Below are 22,551 nucleotides of genomic sequence, written 5' to 3' on the forward strand. Positions count from 1 at the left end.
CCCCGCCAAGGCATTGCCAAGAGGTCATTTCCATTTAGAGCAATGTGTACCTGATATCAACACAAACAAAATTAGTAAAAAGAAGGAAAGAGAAGCAAAACACAAAACTAGCTACACAAATAGTCAACACCGTAAGCTCCCCGGCAACGGCGCCAAAAAGTGATTAGGTCGCAGTGGACTCAACCTTAGGAAGAGTGGGCGCTAATACTTTTACCCAATAGTGGTATCGGGGTCAATTTCCACAGGGAGCTAGAAAGGGAGTTGGATATTTGTTTAGCCTAGAATTGCGTGTTTGCTTCTAATTGATCTTCTATCATTTTTGGGTTTTTGTGATTATCAACTACAATTTAACAACTACTAATTATAACTAAATTATGCTAAGATAGTAACTCTAGGTTGTATGCAAGATAGAGAAAGACACTAGGGTCGTGGCATTTACCTAGGTGGTCAACTAACGGGTCGAGATTCCTAATACGAGAATGATGATTATGGGGCTTATGATATAACCGTTGCACGATAGCATTCACTCTCACACCTCTCGGTAGAAAGAGTGATTTTGCCCAATTGACTCTCTCGAGACCAATTGGGTAGGCTAACAAACCAAGCAACTTAGGGTTCAAGTTGGGTAATCACTCTCTCGAGGTCTTACCCGTTAATTGGGACTACCATTCTCACGGGTCCATCCCAATTCCTTGTTGGGTTAACTTTGGAGTCATAGACACTCTTTCTCAAGAAGAGTCAAGACTCACTAAGCTAGACTTAGTGTTTGCAACCACCAAATCCTAGTTAAAACATAAAATCAACCCAAATATCAAACACCCAACATCATCCAAGCACTAAACAATCACACCCATTAATTACCCACACTAGGGTTGAGCCACAACCCTAGCTAATGGGTTTAGCTAGACATAATGGCAACAGAAATTAAAGAAGAAGTAGATAAAATCAACATAATAATTAACTAGGAAGTTAATCTACACGAATTCACGTTAAAACAAGGTTTAAATGCCCAAAATAGGCTAAAACTTGAATCTCACGAGTGCTGCTGCTATCTGATGTCTAAAAACTTAACCTAGAAATAATAAATATTCTATTTATACTATGCCAGAAAAATCGGACAAAAATACCCCTGCGGGGCTGGCGCGGACCGCGCATAAATGCAGCGCGGCCGCGTAGGGGTCTTGGCTTTCTATCATTCACTTCTGGAACTGGGGACGCGGACCGCACAAAGAAGTAGCGCGGCCGCACAGGCTAATGAGCGCGGATCGCACAACATTGAAGCGCGACCGCGTAGACACCAGCGCTGATCGCGTAGAAATGAGCGCTAACCGCGCTTGGAGACTCCTAAAATGGGTGCTCTCTGAATCTCCTAGCGTGGCCGCGCAACAAATCAGTGCGGTCCGTGCTAGGTCCTCCTGTCCCTACTTCAATGATTTTTGATACTTGAGCAGGTTTCACTCCGTTTCTAGCTGGTTCTTGATTTTCGTCATCTTGTCGCTCAAACCTGCAATCAAGCGCACTTTGTAAGCATTCTGAGTCTATTTCATGACAATTCATACATAAGGCATAGGCAAGTATGGGCATAAAACATGTTAAAATCACAGTTATCAGTATGGCGGGGACCAATCCCGAAATTTATGATATTATGTATTCTTAGAGACTTGTAGACAGATGTCATATATAAGGATACTTGTATGGCCTTGTCGGCCTATGTTTTGAGTATATAAAGGATCATGTCAGTCTTATAGGTCCGTGCGTCATATGTATAAGTCTGGATTACATGTTGGGTCGTCCAATGTCGAGTATTTCCCCATGTTTTGTTCTACTTATCTCTCGACAGCCTGTCTGACTCATTTACCTATGATAGTATGATACAAAAGATACGTTACGTAGGTACTCGGTTGAGTAAGGTACCGGGTGCCCGTTGCGACCCATCAGCTTGGGTCGTGACACGTCACACCCCTTCTCAACTATTCGCTGACCTTTAAGAAATGAAATAACTTTGCTGGGAGTATAATCTAAGGTACCTCTCCACTCTAACCGTGGTAATCCTGGCATAGCCAGCGTCGCGGTCTTGGCGTGACAATCAAGAATAGCATAATGGAGCGACATCCAGTACATGCCCAAAATAATGTCAAAATCTACCATACTAAGCAATAATGAATCGACTCTGGTCTCAAAACCACTAAGAAAAACCAAATACGACCGATACACGCGGTCAACAACGGTAGAATCTCCCACAGGTGTAGACACATAGATAGGAGAACTCAAAGAATCATGGGCTACGCCTAAATACGGAGCAAAATAAGATGACACATTAGAATAAGTGGAGCCTGGATCAAATAAAACCGAAGCATCTCTATGATAGAACGGAACAATACCTATAATGATAGAGTCGGATGCAACTGCCTCTGTACGAGTAGGAAGAGCATAATATCTGACATGGCCTCCCCCTCTAGGGCGACCCCTACCTGCCCAACCTCCACCTCAAGTTGGCTGAGCAGGTTGAGTGGTAGCTATTGATGTAATAATAACCTGGGGACCCTGTGGAGCCCGCAATGCCTGAGAAGTCTGTGGAGGAGCACCCCTCCTAAGTCTGGGGCAATCCCTCACCATATGGCGAGTGTCGCCACACTCAAAACAAGCTCTCGTAGGGCGTGGCTGCTGTGACTGGCTCGGACCAGGTCGGCGAGACTGATTGCTGGAAGTACCCCGTGCAGGAGGTGCACTAGACACTGGTGGTTCATAATAAGGCTCCTTGGCCTAGGAGGGGCCGGAATACCACTAGCGGTTGGAAATACTAAATGAAAAGGGCGACTCACATAGCCCCTACCATGACGAGCTGTCGTTGGGGCACGAGTACCACTATAAGTACCAGACTCTCAAGACCTCTTGGCCTCCCTCTCCTCTCTCTCCCGAGCAAGCATACCCTACAATCTCCTAGCAATTCCCATAACCTACTGATATGCAATATCCGTCTCCAACTCCTAGGCCATTCTATGTTTGATACTGGGGTTGAGCTCCTCGATAAATCGACGGACCCTCTCACGAACTGTAGCAAGAAAGGCTGGTGCATGCCTAGCCAAATAACTTAAGCGAACCGCATACTCTGACACAATCATAGCCTCCTGGTGCAATTGCTCAAACTCGGCGCGCCATGCATCTCTGAGACTCTAGGAAACATACTCCTTCAAGAACATATCCGAGAACTGAGTCCATGTAAGTGAAGCTGCCTCAGCCGGACTACCCAACTCGTAGGCACAACACACCACTGATAGGCCGCTCCTCTAAGCTGGAACGTAGTAAAAGAAACCCCACTCAACTCCTCTACTCCCATTGTACAGAGGATACGATGACATTCCTCAAGAAAACCCCAGGCATCCTCTGACGCCAAGCCACTGAAAGTAGGAGGGTGGTATTTCCTGTACATCTCGAGCCTGACTGCTCCTCCTCAGAAATTGTTGCCCTACCCTCAGGCCGAACTGGGCTACCGGTTGCACTGGTATGACCTCTAGAACTTGGTGATCTGAACAGGCTGCTCTGGGGAGTGAGCGGAGGGAGTCTGTGCTCCTCCCCCGGCCTGAGATATGGCAGGAGTAATTGGAATCAAGCCTACCTGAGCTAGAGGACCCAACATGCTCAGGAACTGTGCAAGGGTCTCCTAAAGAGCTGGTGCGGTAACAAGCGTCTCAGGTGCCTACGCTTTAACTGGAGCTACTGGTGGCTCCTTTGTAGCAGCTCGTGTGGGTGCTCTGGCTGCACCACGTAGACGTCCTCGGCCTCTACCCCGGCTCCAGCCTCTCGCTGCTCTAGCAGGGGGCGCTGGTGCTTGTTCATCTGATCCGCATGTACGTGTCCTCACCATCTGTGAGAGAATAGAAGGCAGAAGTTTAGAATTCCTTAGTAAAAAATTTCGCACAACAAGGAATCAAAGAAGTGAAATTTTCCTAGCAGTTCCATAGCCTCCCGAAGATAAGTACAAACATCTCAGTACCGATCCGTGAGACTCTACTAAACCTGCTTGTGAATCATAGCATCTATGAACCTAGAGCTCTGATGCCGACTTGTCACGACCCAAATCTCCCTCTGTAAGGTGTCGTGACGGCACCTAGTCTGCACGACTCGGTAAGCCTAACAATTTGCGGAATAACAAAAATAAAAGCAAAAATTAACAACTAACTTCAATTCATAACTATAAAACCGATAAATGTCGCTCGATATGTACAAATAAACCAGTACTCGAGTATAAACTATATTCTAGAACTCGGTAGTCATAAGTCACAAGCTCTAAGAATTTGTCTAACTATTTCTATACATTAGTGGCTAGAAGAAATAAAGGAGGGACAACATAAAATGGATAGAGGGGGACTCTGAGGTCTGCAAACGCTGGCAGATATACCTTGAAATCCCCGGAGCAGTAGCAAGTACGCAACTAATAGCTGGCTGGTAGGAGGTACCTGTATCTGCACACAAAACATGTGCAGAAGAGTAGCATGAGTACACCACAACGGTACCCAGTAAGTGCCAAGCCTAACCTCGGTAGGGTAGTGATGAGGTCAGGTCCGGGCCCTGCTGGGATATAATAATAAGACAAAGATATAACAACATGATGAAAGGCTGAGAATTTAACAAAAAAGGAGAATTCATAGAGAATTTTACAACACAACGCATAGAGGTAAACAATAGGGGCACTCCCGAGGTACCGCCTCGTAGTCCCAAAAGTAAATGTGTAGGGGGATCACCCGAGGTACCGCCTCGTAGTCCCAAAAGTAAACATATAGCTCGAAACCAATAGCAACGACAATTAACAGCAAGAAATCCTACAATTTAAGACTAAATACGAGTCAAGGAAAAATAGGGAAATCAACTAAGTGTGCTGCACAGATTGCAATAGGCATTTAAGACACGTAGACATGCGATATTAAGCTAATAGGATAACTACACATGTTGGGATAACTCATGAAAGACATAACAGGTTACTGCTCAATGTAAAATTGGATTTTTCAACAATTAGCCCGTGTACGCACTCGTCACCTTGTGTACACGGCACTCACAAATCATAGAAGTGCCACAACAATACCAAATCCTAAGGGGATTTCTCCCGCACAAGGTTAGGCAAGCCACTTACCTCGATCCAAGCTCAATCAATCAACAAGAACGCTTTTCCCTCGATTTTTTGACTCCGGATGGCCCAAATCTAGCGAAAAACAATTACATACTATAAATACAACTATAATAAACTAATCTAAGTAATGAAATCAAGACTTTAACAAGAATTTCGAAAATCGCCCCAAAAAAGTCGACCCGGGCCCACGTCTCGGAATCGGGTAAAAGTCACAAAATATGAACACCCCTTCAACCAAGAGTTCACTCGTACCAAAATCACATGAATCTGATACCAAAATCTCAATCAAAACCCAAAAGTTTGGTTGAAGAACTTTCTTCCACTTTTTCCCTAATTTCTCAAACCAAATCTTAAATTAGAAGATGAAACTAATGGTAGATTAATGGGATATAACCAAAAACAAGTGAAGAATCATTACACAAATAATGCCTTTGAAAACCCCTCAAAATTTCGTCCAAATTCGAGCTCTCTATCTCAAGTTTTGGATAAAAATGGCAAAACTCTCGATTTTGAAATGTTTATATCTACCCAGGTAATTCATTAATCCGACTGCGGAAATAGCCTCGCGATCGCGAGGCACAACTTCACTGCCCCAAAATTTAACCCTACGCGAACACGGATAACTCCACGCGAACGCAATGCATACTTACGCGATCGCGAACAACCCCAGGTGTTTGCGATTAGCAAAGCGCGTGGCCCAGCTTTAGCCTCCTTAACACTACGCGAACGCGACCTTGGTCACGCGTTTGCGAAGCACCACTTACACCAATACGCGTTCGCATACTCCTGCCCATGAATGTGAAGAAGAAATCCTTCCTCTTCCCGGCTTAGCCTACGCGATCGCGGATCATCCCATGCCATCGCGTATAAGGAAACCAGATGCCCCAGATCACAGAACTTCAACCATCTTCCACAATTAATTCCCAATCCGTTAGCCATCCGAAACTCACCCGAGGCTCCTGGGACCTCAACCAAACATACCAACAAGTCCTAAAATACCATAAGAACTTAGTTGAACCTTCAAATCACATCAAACAACAACAAAAACATGAATAACACTCTAATCCAAACTTAATGAACTTTGAAGTTCAAACTTCTACAACTAATGTCGAAACCTCTCAAATCATGTCCGTTTGACCCCAAATTTTGCACACAAGACATAGTTGACATTACGAACCTAATTCAACTTCCGGAATCGGAATCTGACCCCGATATCAAAACGTCCACTTTCGGTCAAACTTCCTAATAATTCAATTTTCGCCATTTCACAGACCTCCAATTCGCAATCCGGACATGCTCCTGAGCCCAAAATCACCCAACGGAACTAACAGAACCGACGAAACTCCATTCCGGAGTTGTCTTTATGTATTTCCAACTACGGTCAAACTCTTAGAACTTAAGCTTCCATTTTAGGGACTAAGTGTCCCGATTCACTCCGAAACCAAAAACAAAACCTCACGGCAAGTCGTATAAGCATAAAATGATATTGGAGAAGCAGTAAATAGGGGATCGGGGCTAATATTCTCAAAATGACCGACCGGGTCGTTACATGTTGTCTACCTTATGCAGTTGAGACATTTTTCCTACACAAAGCATTATTCGTGGTTTTTATTCACAGTCACTATTCACAAAAAAATATATTTTTTGTGAAGTAATAACGCGGAAGAAGGGAAGGTTAATATTGACAAATTCAGTGGCAAAGATTTTGGATTCTGGAAAATATAAATAAAGGATAACTTGAACCAAAAAAATTACACTTACCTCCGACCGTGATAAAACCAGAGAATATGACCAAAGCGGATTGGGATCTATTAGATCGCGAAGCTCTTGGTGTGATTCGTATGACGCTGACACGAAATATAGCTTTCAACGTCACTGACGAGAAGACCACTGCAGGCCTGATGAAGGTGTTATCAAATATGTACGAGAAGCCTTCTATTTCAAATAAAGTCTATTTGATGCGTCGATTGTTCAACTTGAAGATGAAAAAAGGTGGTTCTGTTACGGAACATATATATGAGTTTAATGTAATATTAACTCAGTTGAATTTTGTATTCTAGATTCAAGTGCTTCCTTTCACTCTACCTCATGCAAAGAAATATTGCATAACTATATTGCTAGACAATTCGGGAAGGTTAGTAGATGGCGAACCTTTGGATATTGTCGGAAAAGGTGAAGTTTATATAAAGACTTCACAAGGCACGCTATGGAAATTATAAAATGTCTGACATGTTCCTGGCCTTAAGAAAAATCTTATACTCATGGGTCAGATTGACAGTGAAGGATATACAACAGTATACGATAACATATCATGGAAGATAACCAAAGTAAACTTGGTTGTGCATGAGGCTTCAAGAAGGGAACACAATATGCAACCACAATACAGAGAGATACTATAACAGTAGTTAACCATAGTCGTGATACAACATTGTGGCATCGGAGGCTCGGGCATATGAGAGAGAAGGGAATGAAGCTGTTGGCATCTAAAGAAAATTTGCCAAACCTCAAACATGACGAATTAGGTTTGTACAAAGATTGCATTTACGGGAAACAAAGGGTAGTTAGTTTCTCAAAGATGGGAAGGACGCCAAAGAAAGAGAAGTTGGAACTAGTGTATACGGATGTGTGGGGACGAACTCCTTTAACTTCTCTGGGAGGATCACGCTATTATGTCACCTTCATTCATGATTCCACGAGAAATGTATGGGTTTATTTTCTAAAAAATAAATCTGATATATCTGTTACCTTTAAAAGATGGAAAGCTAAAAATCAGACAAACTTAAAGTTAAAATGTCTGAAGTCTGACTATGGATGAGAGTATGATAGTTAAGAGTTCAAAGCATTCTGCTCTAAGAATGGAATCAAAATGATCAAGACGGTTCCTCGAACACCAGAACAAAATGGTAACGTTGAGAAGATGAACAGAACCCTGAATGAACGAGCTAGAAGTATGTGAATACATTTCGGGTTGCCAAAGTATTTTTGGGCCGAGGCTGTTCACACGACATCTTACCTCATAAATAGGGTATCCTTTGTACCGCTAAATTTTGAACTTCATGAAGAGGTATGGAAAGGAAAGAAGGTAACTCTCTCTCATCTGAAAATCTTTGATTGTGTTGCTTACGTGCATGTAAACTCCAATAATAGAGATAAGTTTGATACTAAAGCCAAAATATGATGTACAAAGACAAACTTGGAGTAGAACCAACCAGCACCACCAAACAGACATCTGAAATTGTTGAGTTGAAAGAAATATCAGAAAAATAAAGTGGCTTGAGGGATTATAATTGATTCTGAAATTGAAGATGCAGAACCAGAAGCTGAATCTGGACCTGAATCAGAATTAGAGACAGAATCAGATGGAGAACCAGATCTGGAGCAAGGACTTGAATCAAATTCGGGATCAGTTACTCTTGAACCTACATTAAGGAGATCTAAAAGAGTCACAAATGCTCCAGATAGGTTAACTCTCTCTCTCTCTCTCTTTCTTTCTTTCTCTCTCTCTCTCTCTCTATTATCTACTTTTGTCTGATGCTGGAGAATCAGATCATTTTGTTGAAGCAATGCAGGTGATGAACTCTAATAAGTAGAAGCTAGCCTTGAAAGAAGAGATTAATTAATTCTCTTCAAAAGAATAAAACATGGATACTTATAGAGTTACCAAAAGAAAGAAGGCATTGCAGAACAAGTGGGTATACAGGGTCAAAGAAGAGCATGATGGTAAGAAGAGATACAAATCACGATTAGTAGTAAAAGGCTTTCAACAGCAGGAAGGAATTGGCCACACCGAGATCTTCTCCCCTGTAGTCAAATGAACTACTATCAGGTTGGTGCTATGTACCGTAGCTGCAGAAAATTTACGTTGGAAGCACCTAGATATTAAAACTATTATCTTGCATGCTGACCTTGAAGAAGACATCTACATGAAACAACCTAAAGGTTTTCAAGTTTCTAGTAAAGAAAACCTTGTGAGTAAGTTGAAGATGTAACATCCTGAATTTTCTAAATAAATTATGTGTATTTAGGTGATCTTGTTTTTATTGCTAATGTTTTATCACTTTTTTAAATTTAATTTTTCTACTTTATTTGATTTAAAAAGGGGGGGGGGGGGGGAGGGTATAAAAAGAAGAATTAGTATATCCTATGGGATCCCTTAAATCTATTTTTGACACATTTGATAAAAATAATATCTAGCTTCTACCCATTTCGGAGATAAACCCTTTATATTAGCAAAATATCTTTCTCTCTCATAAGATATTTTCTTCTTCTTCTTCTTTGTTCTAGCCCTTCTGCTGGAGAATTCTCAATCCACACAAGTTTCATTCTTCCACTACCATCAAGACCACATTTGTTTACATAAAAATTTTAGTTATTATCTTTTGAATATATGTTGGAATGTTATCTTCAAGAATCAAGACGGATTAAGCTTATTTAAAACCCTAGGTTTGGATTTGTGGAGAAACTCTCTCAAACTTGTGGTAAGCTTCTTGTTCAATATATGTTGGTGAAATTATTAAGTTTGTTGTTAGAGAATTTGAGATTTTGAAAGTAAGAGATTTACTCTCGTTTTGGACTGGGCAGAAGTTAGTATTTTTAGCGTAACTTTTTTTCTAAAACTCGAATTGTAGTGCTTCAAAATTTTGTAGAAAGATAAGACATAGATCTACAATTGTTATGAAGACTAAAATTGTCAGTTCTGCTATCTACTATGACAAAGAGGGCTGAAATACAGGGCAGAGCTGCTGCCAGATTTTTAGTAAAATAGTTGTGACCCCTTTAGTCCCCCTTTTTTATATTCATCATGATTTGGTTTAAATATCTTTAAATTTCAGACCTTAAGTGAGAGTTGATACGTGTTTAAGGTGCAAGAGACATTCGTTCAAGCTAAAGGGCACACCTTAGGAAAATCGCTAATTTCTTGCTTAGAAGATCTTAAATCCCTGGATGTCGTTTGAGCTTTAGAAACACTAAAGCTCCAAGGTTTGCACATAAACTAGTGTTTCTTTCAATTTAATTTGTTGAGATATTGTAAGTGGTTAAGGTTTGATGAAATTTAGATAAAATTTGTTGTCATATTGACTTGGTTGCTATTTTACTAGTTTACTTACTTTGTTGCTTGGGAAAGAATATCTTGAGGCATTTTGATTTATTAGTAGTCATGGATGGTATAATTTCGTAATTGAGCTATGAATATGTTAAAAATCATATGGGTGTCATGTGAAGTATTTTTGAAAGACAATTTAGCTCGCCCACATATACGGATTGCTCGAGCATCATTGCATTCTTGTTGAATTTTATCCCTCTTGTGATAGTGACTTTGTCACTTTTATTGCCATGCCTTTTGTTTGGATCTTGCCCCATCTTGACTTTGGATTCACACTCCATCTTAATCATGGACTTTGTCCATTTTGAGTATGGATGGGAAAGCCATTTTCAATATGGCTCTTGATTCTCTTGATAATTGGGTGACGACCCTACTTGATCTAGTACTCCGGTCCTTCTTGTTACTTGATTATGTTTTGATGCAATTGCATGACGCATGTGTTGGGAGAATCAACTAATCGGTGGACTTTCTCAGATTATAGTTGAAAATCTTCTTGACATTTGAAATTTTGAATAATGGTATCTTGAACTATTTTATGATTTGATATTTATCCCTATTGAGATGATTGTACCTTCATTAAGTACTTGATGTTGATTTTAATAAGCACATATCTAGAATTTATTCCTTGTATTCATTCCATAGTTTACCTTTCTTATTATGAAATGTTAGTTAAGTTTATGTGCCACTAAACTTTATGCTTAGCGATAGTTTGTTACTATCGTAGGTGATGTGGCGAGAGATACTTGAGGATATCATTTGAAGTAGATTCTTTGGAAGATTAGATGAAGATCACACTTGCATAGGCATATGTAATTTTTATTTGCAAACTTTTGGGGACTTGTACATGATCCATATGATACACTTAGATATGCACTCTAGAATGATTATTGGGTCATGGCACTATTATTTTGGTAACTTAATCTTGGTGAATGATTTGACTATTTTGTGGGTGTTTATGCCCAGGACTTGTAATTTATTAAATTTGATACTTGAATTGAACTTGGGAGATTATTTTTGAGATTTGACTAGCTTTTATTTGATTGAGAGTTGAACTTTATGCTTAGTTTGAGTCTTGAATGGTGTATGAAAAAGATATTCTTCTACTAGATATTTGATAAATTTTAAAGTATTAATTTAACTTAAATAGATGTTGCCCCCCCCCCCCTTTTTTTTAGTAGTTGTATCTTGAAATTATAAAGAGATTTTTCTGAGATTTTTCTAAGTTTAGATGTTGTATGTTGAAGTTTATTCATGGGCATATTTTCTTTTTTTCTTTTTGCTAGTTTATTTTATTCAAAGAATATTTAAATTTATAAGTATTATATTAGTGTTTATAAGTGGCATGCCCCTAGGGGGTTGCTACAGAAGAAGAATTTGTACGGTTTGAAACGAGCTCCCCGATAATGGTACAAAAAAATTGATGGATTCTTTCATAATAATGGTTCCACACAATGTGAGATGGACCATTGCTGTTATATCAAAAAATTTGATGAATCCTATATTAATTTACTGTTGTACGCTGATGATATGCTAATTGCAGGATGTAGCATAAATGAGATCAACAGGGTTAATCAACAACTGGCGAAGGAGATTGAAATGAAAGATTTAGGATCATCTAAGCAAATGCTTGGGATGAGGATTAACAGAAACATGTTTGAAGGAACCTTAAAGTTGTCTCAAGAAAAGTACATACAGAAGGTACTACGCAAGTTCAGTCTTCATGATGCAAATACTAGAAGCACTCCACTCGAAAGCCATCTTAATTTGTCAAAGGACTAATCACCAATGACAGATGAAGAAAGGAAGTACATGTCCAAAGTTCCATATGCTTCAACACTTGGAAGTTTGATGTACAAAATGGTTTATACTAAGCCTGACATAACCCATGCAGTTGATATTGTCAGTAGATACATGTCAGATCCTGGAAAAGAGCACTCGAAAGGTATAAAATGGATATTGCGATATTTCAAAGGCACCTCAGGTATGGCACTTTGTTTTGAAAGAGCAATATTATCTTACAAGGTTTTACTGATGTAAATTTAGGCGGCGATCTGGATAATAGAAAAAGTACCACAAGCTACGTGTTTACTGTTGTTAGCTGGATGTCCAGACTTCAAAAAGTGTTGCTCTATCTACCACCAATGCAAAGTAAATGGCAATCTCAGAAGCTGGAAAAGAGATGATTTTGCTTAAGAATTTTCTTAAAGAACTAGGTAAAAAGCAGGACAATTTGAGCTTTTTAGCGATAGCCAGAGTGCAATTTATTTTGCCAAAAATCGAGTGTTTCAGGCAAGATCAAAGCATATCCAACTGAGGTATCATCATATCCGAGAGATGAAAAGTGAAGGAACTCTCTATCTATAGAAGATACCAAGATTGAAGAATTCGTCAGATATGATAACCAAAGTTGTCGATATTGACAAACTGAGGCTATGAACTGCCTCGGTTGGCCTTCAAGACTAATTATGTGAAGGCATCACACTAGAGAATAGTTATTTTTTTTTATGTACATGGGTTATAGGAGGAGATTAATGGGGGAAAAACCCTGCACATGTAAAGGAGAGAAAGAAAAGTCAAAGAGAGAAGAAAAAGTAGTATGAAGCATAATGTTAGGCAGAAGAATTCATCTTCGAATTCTTTTCTTGTGATGTAAGTGATTCCTTCAGCAGGGCATTCATATGCCTATAAAAGGGGTATCTGCCTTTTCATTTGTAGATCATTCCTCAACTTCCTCTTTTTCTTGCATTAATAAAGAGCTATTCTTTGTGTGGCTCTATTCTTTGTGTGGCCGTGGAGTAGGCAAAAATTAACGAACCACGTAAATCTCGTCTTGTCTTAACTTGTGCAATTTATTTCTTTTCTCTTTAAATATATTTTCTCTTCTATTAACCTGATACGCTTCCCAACAACATGTTAGACACTCGGTTGAACTGTATTTTTCTCGCAATCCCATCCTAAACCAGTATCCTTTCCAGCTAAAGTATCCCAATCTTTCCAAATAAGTTTTAAACTATGCTATAGTTCTTCAATTTGGTCTTATCGTAGTTTTTTCAGTCTTGTCATTAATGCTAGACCATCATATTCTGCTAAAATGAGTACAAGCCGATTTCCAGCCGAAATATCTTCCACACATTATGTTATTTCTGCATCCCATTTAGCTTTCTCACTGTTGTTATCTTGTGTCATTTCTTGTCAATATGTATTGAAAATATTTAACGAATAAGTAAAAGGAGGAATCATGAAAATATTTTCTTCTCTTCATGCCAAAGGCAACAACAACACATTAGAAAGGGAAATGACTTTATTCTTTATATGAGCCAACATTACACTTAATAGAGCTTAAAACATTATTTTGTTATCATTATTTCTTCACTTTGTATTTTGCCAATCCATAATATTACCGTCATATGAAGCTTGTTTTATCATAAAAGTTTGCCAACTGCTGAGTTCTGGACTTATTGGTTATTTTTTTTATCTAAGTGTTTGATCTTCAAAGGAAATAGATTTGAATGGAGGGAGTACCTAATTAGTGTACTCTAAACAACATGTCTAGTGTCCACCATTTTTTTTTTTACTCATAAGCACTTTCTATTGACTTAGCATTTACATACATTTGCTATATTAAGAAATAAGCATACTCGTATCATTTTCCTTTTAAAATTTCCAGAAGAGATTTACACAATGAATTTTCAAAAGAAAGAAAAGACACTCAAACAAAGGCTTCAATACAACTTGGTATCTTTTGACAAAGCAGAGTACGAAATCAAATGCCTTCCTGCTCTAGGTGATCTTTTTAGGACTAAATTTCAGAATTTTACAAGGTATCACACTATAAAGTCTTTTGAAATGGACGCAATTTAATTTGCCCTCTGAAATATTAGACATTCCACTGTTGATCTCTGATTAGGAAGATAAAAATGTATTTTCTCTCAATGTTAAGAACTCCAATATTGATCAACCGCTACATAACGACTCTTTTTTTGTAAAATAACAGACAAAATCTCCAGATATGTGCATATGCCACATAGAGAAAACAAAACTCTATGTCTCAACATCTCAAAGAGAAATTCAAACTCGACAAAAACAAAAAGACAAATTAACAATAGATTAAGAAAAAGTCTAAAGGGAGTGGTCTTATGGTATTCACTTTCAATTCTTTAATTCAAAATAAAATATAATAAGTTATATATTTAGGGGGAGAGGGGGAGGGGGACAATGCACAAGAATAAAGGGGCAATACCTCGAGAAAAAACACAATTTAATTGAAAAATTTCAAGTTGGATCAACAATTTCCCTTGTTGTTGAAGCAATTTGCTGTTGACACAAGGGAGAAACCCTAAGATATTGTTAAGCTACTGCTGGAGAGGCGCGTAATTTGATTACTGAAGAGAAGGTATAATATCCTAGATATTATGCTTAAAGTATATTTTACTAAGGATATTTTTTATATGAAAAAATTATAAAATTTGCTTCTGCTTTTGGGGAGAAGCTATTTTTTCTGCTTCTCCAAATTGCTTATGCTTCTGGCCAAAAGCATTTTTTTCTCCCTAAAAAAGCTTGTGCAAACACAGAGGAATCTAAAATATTATAGCATGGGTGCACCACTATAGAAATGAGCAAAAAAGAAAGTATTAAGTGGGAATTGATCCCTGCTCGTCTGAGTAAATAATTCAACATTAAACCAAGTGCACCATCTACCATATTTAGAGTATGGGTGTCAGCAGATAATACTAGATTAATTGTAGAAAATATGTACATAAAATGCCTAGTTTGGCGGAAAGACCATGGTTTCACATGCCCCATAAATTAAGCTATAGATCCGCCCTTGGACAAACACCTCAAGTTGAGGAAAAAAATACTTTTGGTTCATGGAGAAGCTTGGCTAAACAGGCTATTAGTCCTGAACTTCAAATTGACAGTTCAAAAATTCATGACACTTAGTCCTGAATTAGAAATTAGCAGCTTAAGAATTTAGTACACTAAGTCCTGAATTAGAAATTAGCAGCTCAAAAATTTAGAATACTTAGTTCTGAAGTTTGGACAAATTTCTTAATGTTTAAATACATTATAAATTATAGTTATATTCTAAATAGCAGACTTAAAAGTGGCTACTGGTGCTCCTTGCAGCCTTTTGGTTGAGATTAAGGTCCATTTCATCAAGCTAAAGGCCCAACAGTAATGAATTGGGCCGAAACCCATTAAGAACTAGGGCTTTGGCTTACTTTCTGGCAAGCCACCCTTCCTTTATAAAGCAGAAACTAGGGTTTAACACTCCATTTGCATTCAGCCAAGAGAGATTGAATAGAGAGAGAGAGAATCCGCGGCGGCGAGGATGGTGAAGTTTTTGAAGCCAAACAAAGCTGTAATCATTCTTCAAGGCAAATATGCCGGCCGTAAGGCAGTGATCATTAGGGCATTCGATGAAGGAACAAGGGACAGGCCATACGGCCATTGTTTGGTTGCAGGTATTTCCAAGTATCCTAAGAAGGTGATCCGAAAGGACTCAGCCAAAAAGCAGGCGAAGAAGTCACGTGTCAAGGCTTTCATCAAGCTCGTGAATTACAACCACATCATGCCCACTCGTTACACGCTCGATGTGGATCTGAAGGATGTTGTCAACGTGGATGTTCTGCAGTCACGTGACAAGAAGGTTACTGCTGCTAAGGAGGCGAAAGCTAGGCTTGAGGAGAGGTTCAAGACTGGAAAAAATCGTTGGTTCTTCACTAAGCTTAGGTTCTGAGCGAAGGTTGTTTTGGTCCTTGCACTGCTGGTAATTTTGATCTCATCTGATTAAGATTGACTGTGATTTTGATGAATATGGTAATATTAGTAGTAGTAAAGGAGTGATGGATAATGTTTTTGTCATTAAGCTACATTTAGTCTGTTTTTGTTTTTGCACTGTTTTGTTTATGAAAGATTACTAGATCCGCTTTTAATTACTCTAATAATTTCATGCTGGTTTGTTTTAGATGACGCTATGTCTATTTTATTGCTCTGATGTATATCTGCTATATGTGATTGTTTTTGGTATAATGTCTATTGTTGTACTAAGTGGACATCTGCTGCTTGTGTTCTAAAAATTACTCCGTGAGTTTTCTTTGAAATGGCTAAATTGTTTTGTAAGCTTGCTGTATTAAGGTCTGCGCATCAAGTATTCTACATTAGATTATGTAGTGGTTAGTCCAAATAAAATCAGCATTAATCCTGCTTACAAGTGCAACGCAGCTTAATGTATTCAGAATGTAGCTGTTTTTTAATATAGGAGATTTATTCAGCTTACAAATGCTGCTGCCACTCGTTGGTAATCACAATGTAAGCTAGTGTTTTGGTTATGCATTTTTGGTAACTTCTACCATGTGTCACTTCCATACTGGCTAGGTTTTGGCTGTTTGCCTATATGGATGCTTATTCATTTCATTTTATTGCCCCCAATTCCTTCAAACACAATGACTTGTCTTTCAAGGTTTCTAAATCTCACACAAGTTCCTATTCTACCCAGTCATTACAAACCACAGACCTAACATAAATGTAGGTAACATCAACTAAGTCATACTTTTCAATCACTTTGTATTATTTTATGGATGCTTTGCTTCCATTTAGTTATGTTATTTGTTAAGTACAAAGTCAGACCCAAGTGCACGCTCCCCCTCAGGCGATCTGGGGGAAGGCATAGTGTAGACAACTTACCTCATCCTTGGAGGGGCTGTTTGCAATATTCGAACCAGAGTCACCCTTTAAAGTCATAGCAGTTCTCTATTTTTTGGCCAATCCCGTCCAACTCATTTCATCTCCATTCTACTTATGTGGGCTAAACTTGTAACTTTTTCTTACTCCAACTTGTTCTAATATCCATTGTTCCTTACTGGCATGCGTGACTCAAAGGCGGATCCATAATTTAAACTTTATGGGTTCAGCTTCTAAGATTTTTAGCACTGAACCCGTTAGATTTTTTAAGTTATGAGTTCATGTCTACAACCTCAGTAAAGTTTTACACATCAATTTAAGATCCGCGCCAAAAGTTATGGGTTTAGTTTGAACCCGTACCTACCATGGTACATCCGCCCCTGGCGTGACTCTTCATATATAGTTTTTGGCCATTCTTGATCTTTCTTATAATTTACTAACAGCATGTATCATGATACTCTATATTGTGTATATAGCTCATCTGTAATTGGAGGAAACTGGTACTTCATTGTAAATTCAGGGAAAGTCATACGTATCTCTTACTGTTTCCCTCACACTCGTGGGCACTTCATTGGAAGTTATATATATTTGATGTGCATCTTTTTTCTCAAGAATTCTTGACACAAAAGAATTTTTGTGGAGATCCTTTTTCCTCTCCTGCAAATTTTTGTGAAGTTTCTTCGTGAAAATATAGCATATGTTGTAGATGTGCCTCTTATATGGGTATATATCCAACTCTTCCCTTCACCCTTACGTGTCCTTAAGTTTACACACTTTTCTTTGGGTTTTATTGGATGATTCATAGATATTAAGTATTTATAACTCTGAATATATATACATCAGGATTTACTATTTCTTCATTTATTTGGCACCTTTCCAACCCTAAATATAGCGTTAAAAAACTTACTCAAGTCACACTAGTATAATATTTTCTAAGCACTTCAGTTAGTCACACCAGGCTTTGATAACCCTTACTTTCCAATCTGTGTTAGGTTTGTTGTCAACTGATACCAAATATATGATTTCCTACTTGAGTGTTTATGTGTATAGTTGTCCAGGTTATTTATTTGACCAATTAGTTGTTGTCGTCATTGTGTGTGTCAAAGATTTGGTATTTGCTGAATTGTATGTCTGTTGTGATGGAATAAATTTAATGCTCTTCTAGTGCCTACCATGTCGTATGGTGTCTACATATGGAATTGTGGATATATGTGTGTTTTCCAATCCAGTATTATTGTCTGTCTCAGAAATTGGTGTTAGTGTGCTTCTAGGTGCGAAGAGAAATAAATTAGTAGTGTCACAGATGTTAGCTTGTGCGCTTGTTGGATTACGTCGCCACTTGCTTGGTAGATTTGTCAGGGTTTTCCTTGATACACCACCGTCATAATTTACAATGATATAGGAGTCACTACGTCTTCTTTCTTGCTTATTTTTCCATGGAGTCTATGGAATCATATGTTGGTTCTTATCCACTGACAATTGGCATCTTCTAGTTTCCTACTACCGAACCTCCTTGCTATTGTTTATCCCCCATTCTCACTATTCACGGTGAAAAGGAATTATGTCGTGCTTGTTGTTTATTCTTTGATATGTTTTGACTTCCTATTTATGCATCTACTTCATTCTCCGCTGAGAATTACAAAGCATTACTGATGTCGAAATATCGATATACATGTCCCAAATTACAAGTTTAAGTGGCTGCACACCATATTTGTCATGGTAGTGACATGTTGAAGAGCCGTTGTTTGGGCTAGAGATAAAAGAATGCTTAAGCTAGGTTGTAACTACAAGGGGATTGTCTGCAATGGATATATATAGTTTGGTGATTTTTTCTCAAATTTACTGATAATCTGCCTATATTAGAAGATTTTGAAAAGGTGAACCAAGATTAATAGTCACTATTAAGATGGACCACCATTATATACCCAAATTCCCATAAGAGCAACTCTATTTTGATTAATGAAAAGTACAGGATATGAATTCAATTAGATCTTGACGGTCTTGCAAATTTGAGCACACAAAATCTTAACCTACACATTCTTTTGAAATAAGGTAAGATCAGACCAAGTACTAGTACTATATTATTGCGTCTCAGTTCCAAACGAACAGAATAAATCAAAATGCTTCAAGAGAAAAATCAAGAATAACAAATTCAGTTTTCCTTTAAGGATTCAGCAAAATGACCATGGGATGTCCAAATAAGTAAGAAATTAACAGATGAGAAACTTACAACGACAACGGGTGCAATATTCAGATTTATTTTTATATTGAAAAATTTCAGAGAGGGAATATATTCAGAAGGTTAAAGATGAATACGTTTACCTTTATTTATATTTGTACTAGTCAATTTGGAAATTTCATATATGATGATCTCGTAGTTAGTTTTTTGTACATGCATACAAATATGGATATTTACTCTTGACTCCACAACTATCTATGTCAATAATTCTCAAATTTATTTCATTCAAATCATAGAAGTAGAAAAATGATTATTGATGATCATTGAAACTCTTTCCATGCGTGGTCTTCGGAACTCTTTCCACCCAGCATGATGTGAAGGCAAATCCATTGTGAACTTTGAAGCCTGCAAAAAGAAATCTCATTCAGTTATTACTAAATAAAACACTCACTAAAGTAAAGTTAATATCATCCACAATCTACTTGATAAATGAATGACCAATACACAACTTCAAGGGAAACGAAAGGAAGAGGAAAAGGAGGACGAATAACTAACACACGAAATCACTTGATAACCTGCGGTTGTATCATGTGTTTAACAAAATTAACTTCTCTGTATCCTTACTTTTAAGATTCTAGAATCATTTGGAATTTTTCTTGGAAACAACTGTTTGTTATGGAGGGAAAAAACAGAAAGCAAATTAACTTCTCCCGACCATTACTTTTCAATTTTGTGGTTAGTTCTACAAAGAAATGTCATTGCATCTCATAAACTAATGCAAATCATAGAGTAATGTGCCAATGATAAACATTCCTTTAATATTGTAGCCATTAAGTGGAAACCATAATTGGATTTTCCGACATCCTAAGTGTCTCTTTCTAAACCTAGGTATAGAGGGAAATAGAGTCACCTCTTATCTGATTTCGCTTGATATTAATTGTATTCTTCTTTATTTGTTTCTTCATCCAAAATTGTTCACCACAAGCAGCTGTAAGATTGATTGTAAGAGCATTTTGGACATTGGGAAGTAGCCATGAACACTTACTCTAAGCATGTCTTCTGCTTCTCTTTGTTCAACCAATTCCTAATACTTGATGATCCACATCATATACTTGCAGATGTTGTTTGCCCTGCCTGCAATTATATAAGTGTTAACAAATACTCCATGATTTCTTTATCATAAAATCAGGAGTATTCTTCGTTAGAGAAACGGCTAAGTTCCTCTTCAGAATCAAACAACGTAACTGTTGGAGCCTATACTCTACAATGTTCAGCATGGCTAATCATCATGAACTCATCAAACTTTTATTATCATGCCCAACTGCTCCATTTCAACTAAACGATCAGATTTGACTTCCTTTTTGCAGAGTTATTCATTTATTTTATATTAATGAGTTTCCCCTCTTCTTCTTCTTCAAAGGGATCCACTTTTACAAAAATACTTTTATATATACCTAACATCTAAGATAGAGAGGATAAGCAGGTGACGGTCAACATGCCTGCTTGGCATAGCTAAGGGTATTTTAGTAATTTTCTGAAAGTCGAGCAACATGGTTGGCCAAAAAGTAATTTTACTGCAGCTGTTATATAAAGTTTTTAGCGAGTTGACAAAACTACCCTCTATTATCTCATCAACCATCAGCAAACCACTTTTTGAAGTTTCCTTTTGCCCCTGTTTTCATTCTTTATTGCATAATTGCCTTTACGTATTTTGGTAAATTTGGCAAAGTTTGAGCACAATTATATAGTAGTGAAAAGCAACAAATGTAGTGTCAGTTTGAAGTTTTTTTTTTTTATGTGAAATCTTCTACGCATTACATTTTCTCTCTCTTTTTCACTTGTCACTATATTTTAGTGATATGATTACACTAAAATAAAATTATTTTATCGGCTGACAAAAACGGTTACTGTAGCTACTTATGTACAGCTTAGAATTCCCTTCGAAGTGTGGTCTTTGCTTTTTGCTATTTGCTGTTGAGTGTAGAAAAGTGGTATTTTTGAAGTGTATATTATGCTTAGACCATTCTACTACTGCTTATTAAAAATCCAAATTAAGATTTAACAAAATGACCAAATTTTTCACTGACTGTAACAATATTTCTAAAATCTATAATATCTTAGATAAATTTAAAATTATCATAGAAATATTTTCCAATGCATTAATTTTTCAATTACAAAAACCAAATAACTTAAATAATTTACTAATAAAAATATAATCATGATAGTGAAATATTATATAGCATATAACACTATACGCTATCCAACTTATAAATGAACATAATTTAGCAATGAAAATTCAAGTTCCAGTGACATTATTAACAAGTGATAAAATATAATATAAACAGAATTAAATATGTACCAATAATTTACAAGATATTAGTTTCTTCCGTACCAAGTGTCTATGTTTTTTAGGCCGAATAAATTACTATATTGAAAGCAGTAAAGGAGGTTAAGAAGTATCATTACCAACACGTACTAATTTCGGCGATGTAGTTCCACATCAAGTGTCCATATATTATCTCGCACATGACAACTAACCTTTCATTTTTGTCTTAATTCTTTTTTTTGCTAAAGGGAAGAAAAATAATTTGATACAGCCAAATACTATATAGAAGCTTCAAAATCAAGCATTAAAATAGTTGTTAATTACTCCTACGAATAGAAGCTTCAAAATCAAGCATTAAAATAGTTGTTAATTACTCCTACTAATAGAATGATGGCAACAACGCCTAATTAAAACTAACAAAGTATTACTAATTACCTTAATATGAACCAAGTAGGATAAGGAATTCACGGTTAAATTAACGAAAAAGTTATATTAGACCTAAAATTAGCGATACTCATCTCTAAAATCTTATAAAAATAAAATATTAGAGTAAAACGGAGTCCAACTTAACATAAAAAAGAAAAACAAGTACTGACCTTGCTTGAAAAGTTATTTTCCTAATTAATATTTAAATAACTTTAAAAATTATGTATATAAGCTTTTGAGGCATTACATAGTGTCTTACCCGTACATTTAGTAGCTTTCATGGACTTTCCTATGATCAAAAATATTTTAGCTAAATTAATTTGGCATTATGACTTTGAAAAATCAAGAGGGCATTAATTAGTATTTTCCAAATCCATCCTTATCTAATAAATGATCTACAAAATATGACGATATACAAAGAGTAATTTAAGAAGATATAAAGGATTTTAGTTAAATAACACTTATATTAATATTATTAAATAATTCTTTTAATGAGCATGTCAAAAACTTAGAAGCACTTATTTTGAACGAAAGATAGCATCGTCTAAGGAAGTATCCATTAGCTATTTTAATAACTTGACATTATAAGTAAAATTTATATTATCAATGCATATAAATTAAGAAAAATTTACATAATACTAATTAGCACAACCTAAATATAGTGTTAGTGGGCCCATGCTCAGCATGGGCTATTCGTTACTAGTGTT

General features: G+C 37.1%; 1 protein-coding gene across 1 annotated transcript; it reads left to right on the forward strand.

Annotated features, from left to right (window-relative positions):
* Positions 15,488-16,202, forward strand: LOC109232090 (60S ribosomal protein L27). Its single transcript, XM_019397749.1, has one exon. The coding sequence runs from the start codon at positions 15,562-15,564 to the stop codon at positions 15,967-15,969; it is 408 nt and encodes a 135-aa protein (XP_019253294.1). The 5' UTR covers positions 15,488-15,561; the 3' UTR covers positions 15,970-16,202.

Source organism: Nicotiana attenuata, chromosome 9 (genome assembly GCF_001879085.1).
Source record: "Nicotiana attenuata strain UT chromosome 9, NIATTr2, whole genome shotgun sequence".
Lineage (NCBI taxonomy): Eukaryota > Viridiplantae > Streptophyta > Magnoliopsida > Solanales > Solanaceae > Nicotiana > Nicotiana attenuata.

What these genes read in the sequence shown, in the direction of transcription:
- LOC109232090 (XM_019397749.1), top strand. Translation starts at nt 15,562, where the DNA reads ATGGTGAAGTTTTTGAAGCCAAACAAAGCTGTAATCATTCTTCAAGGC.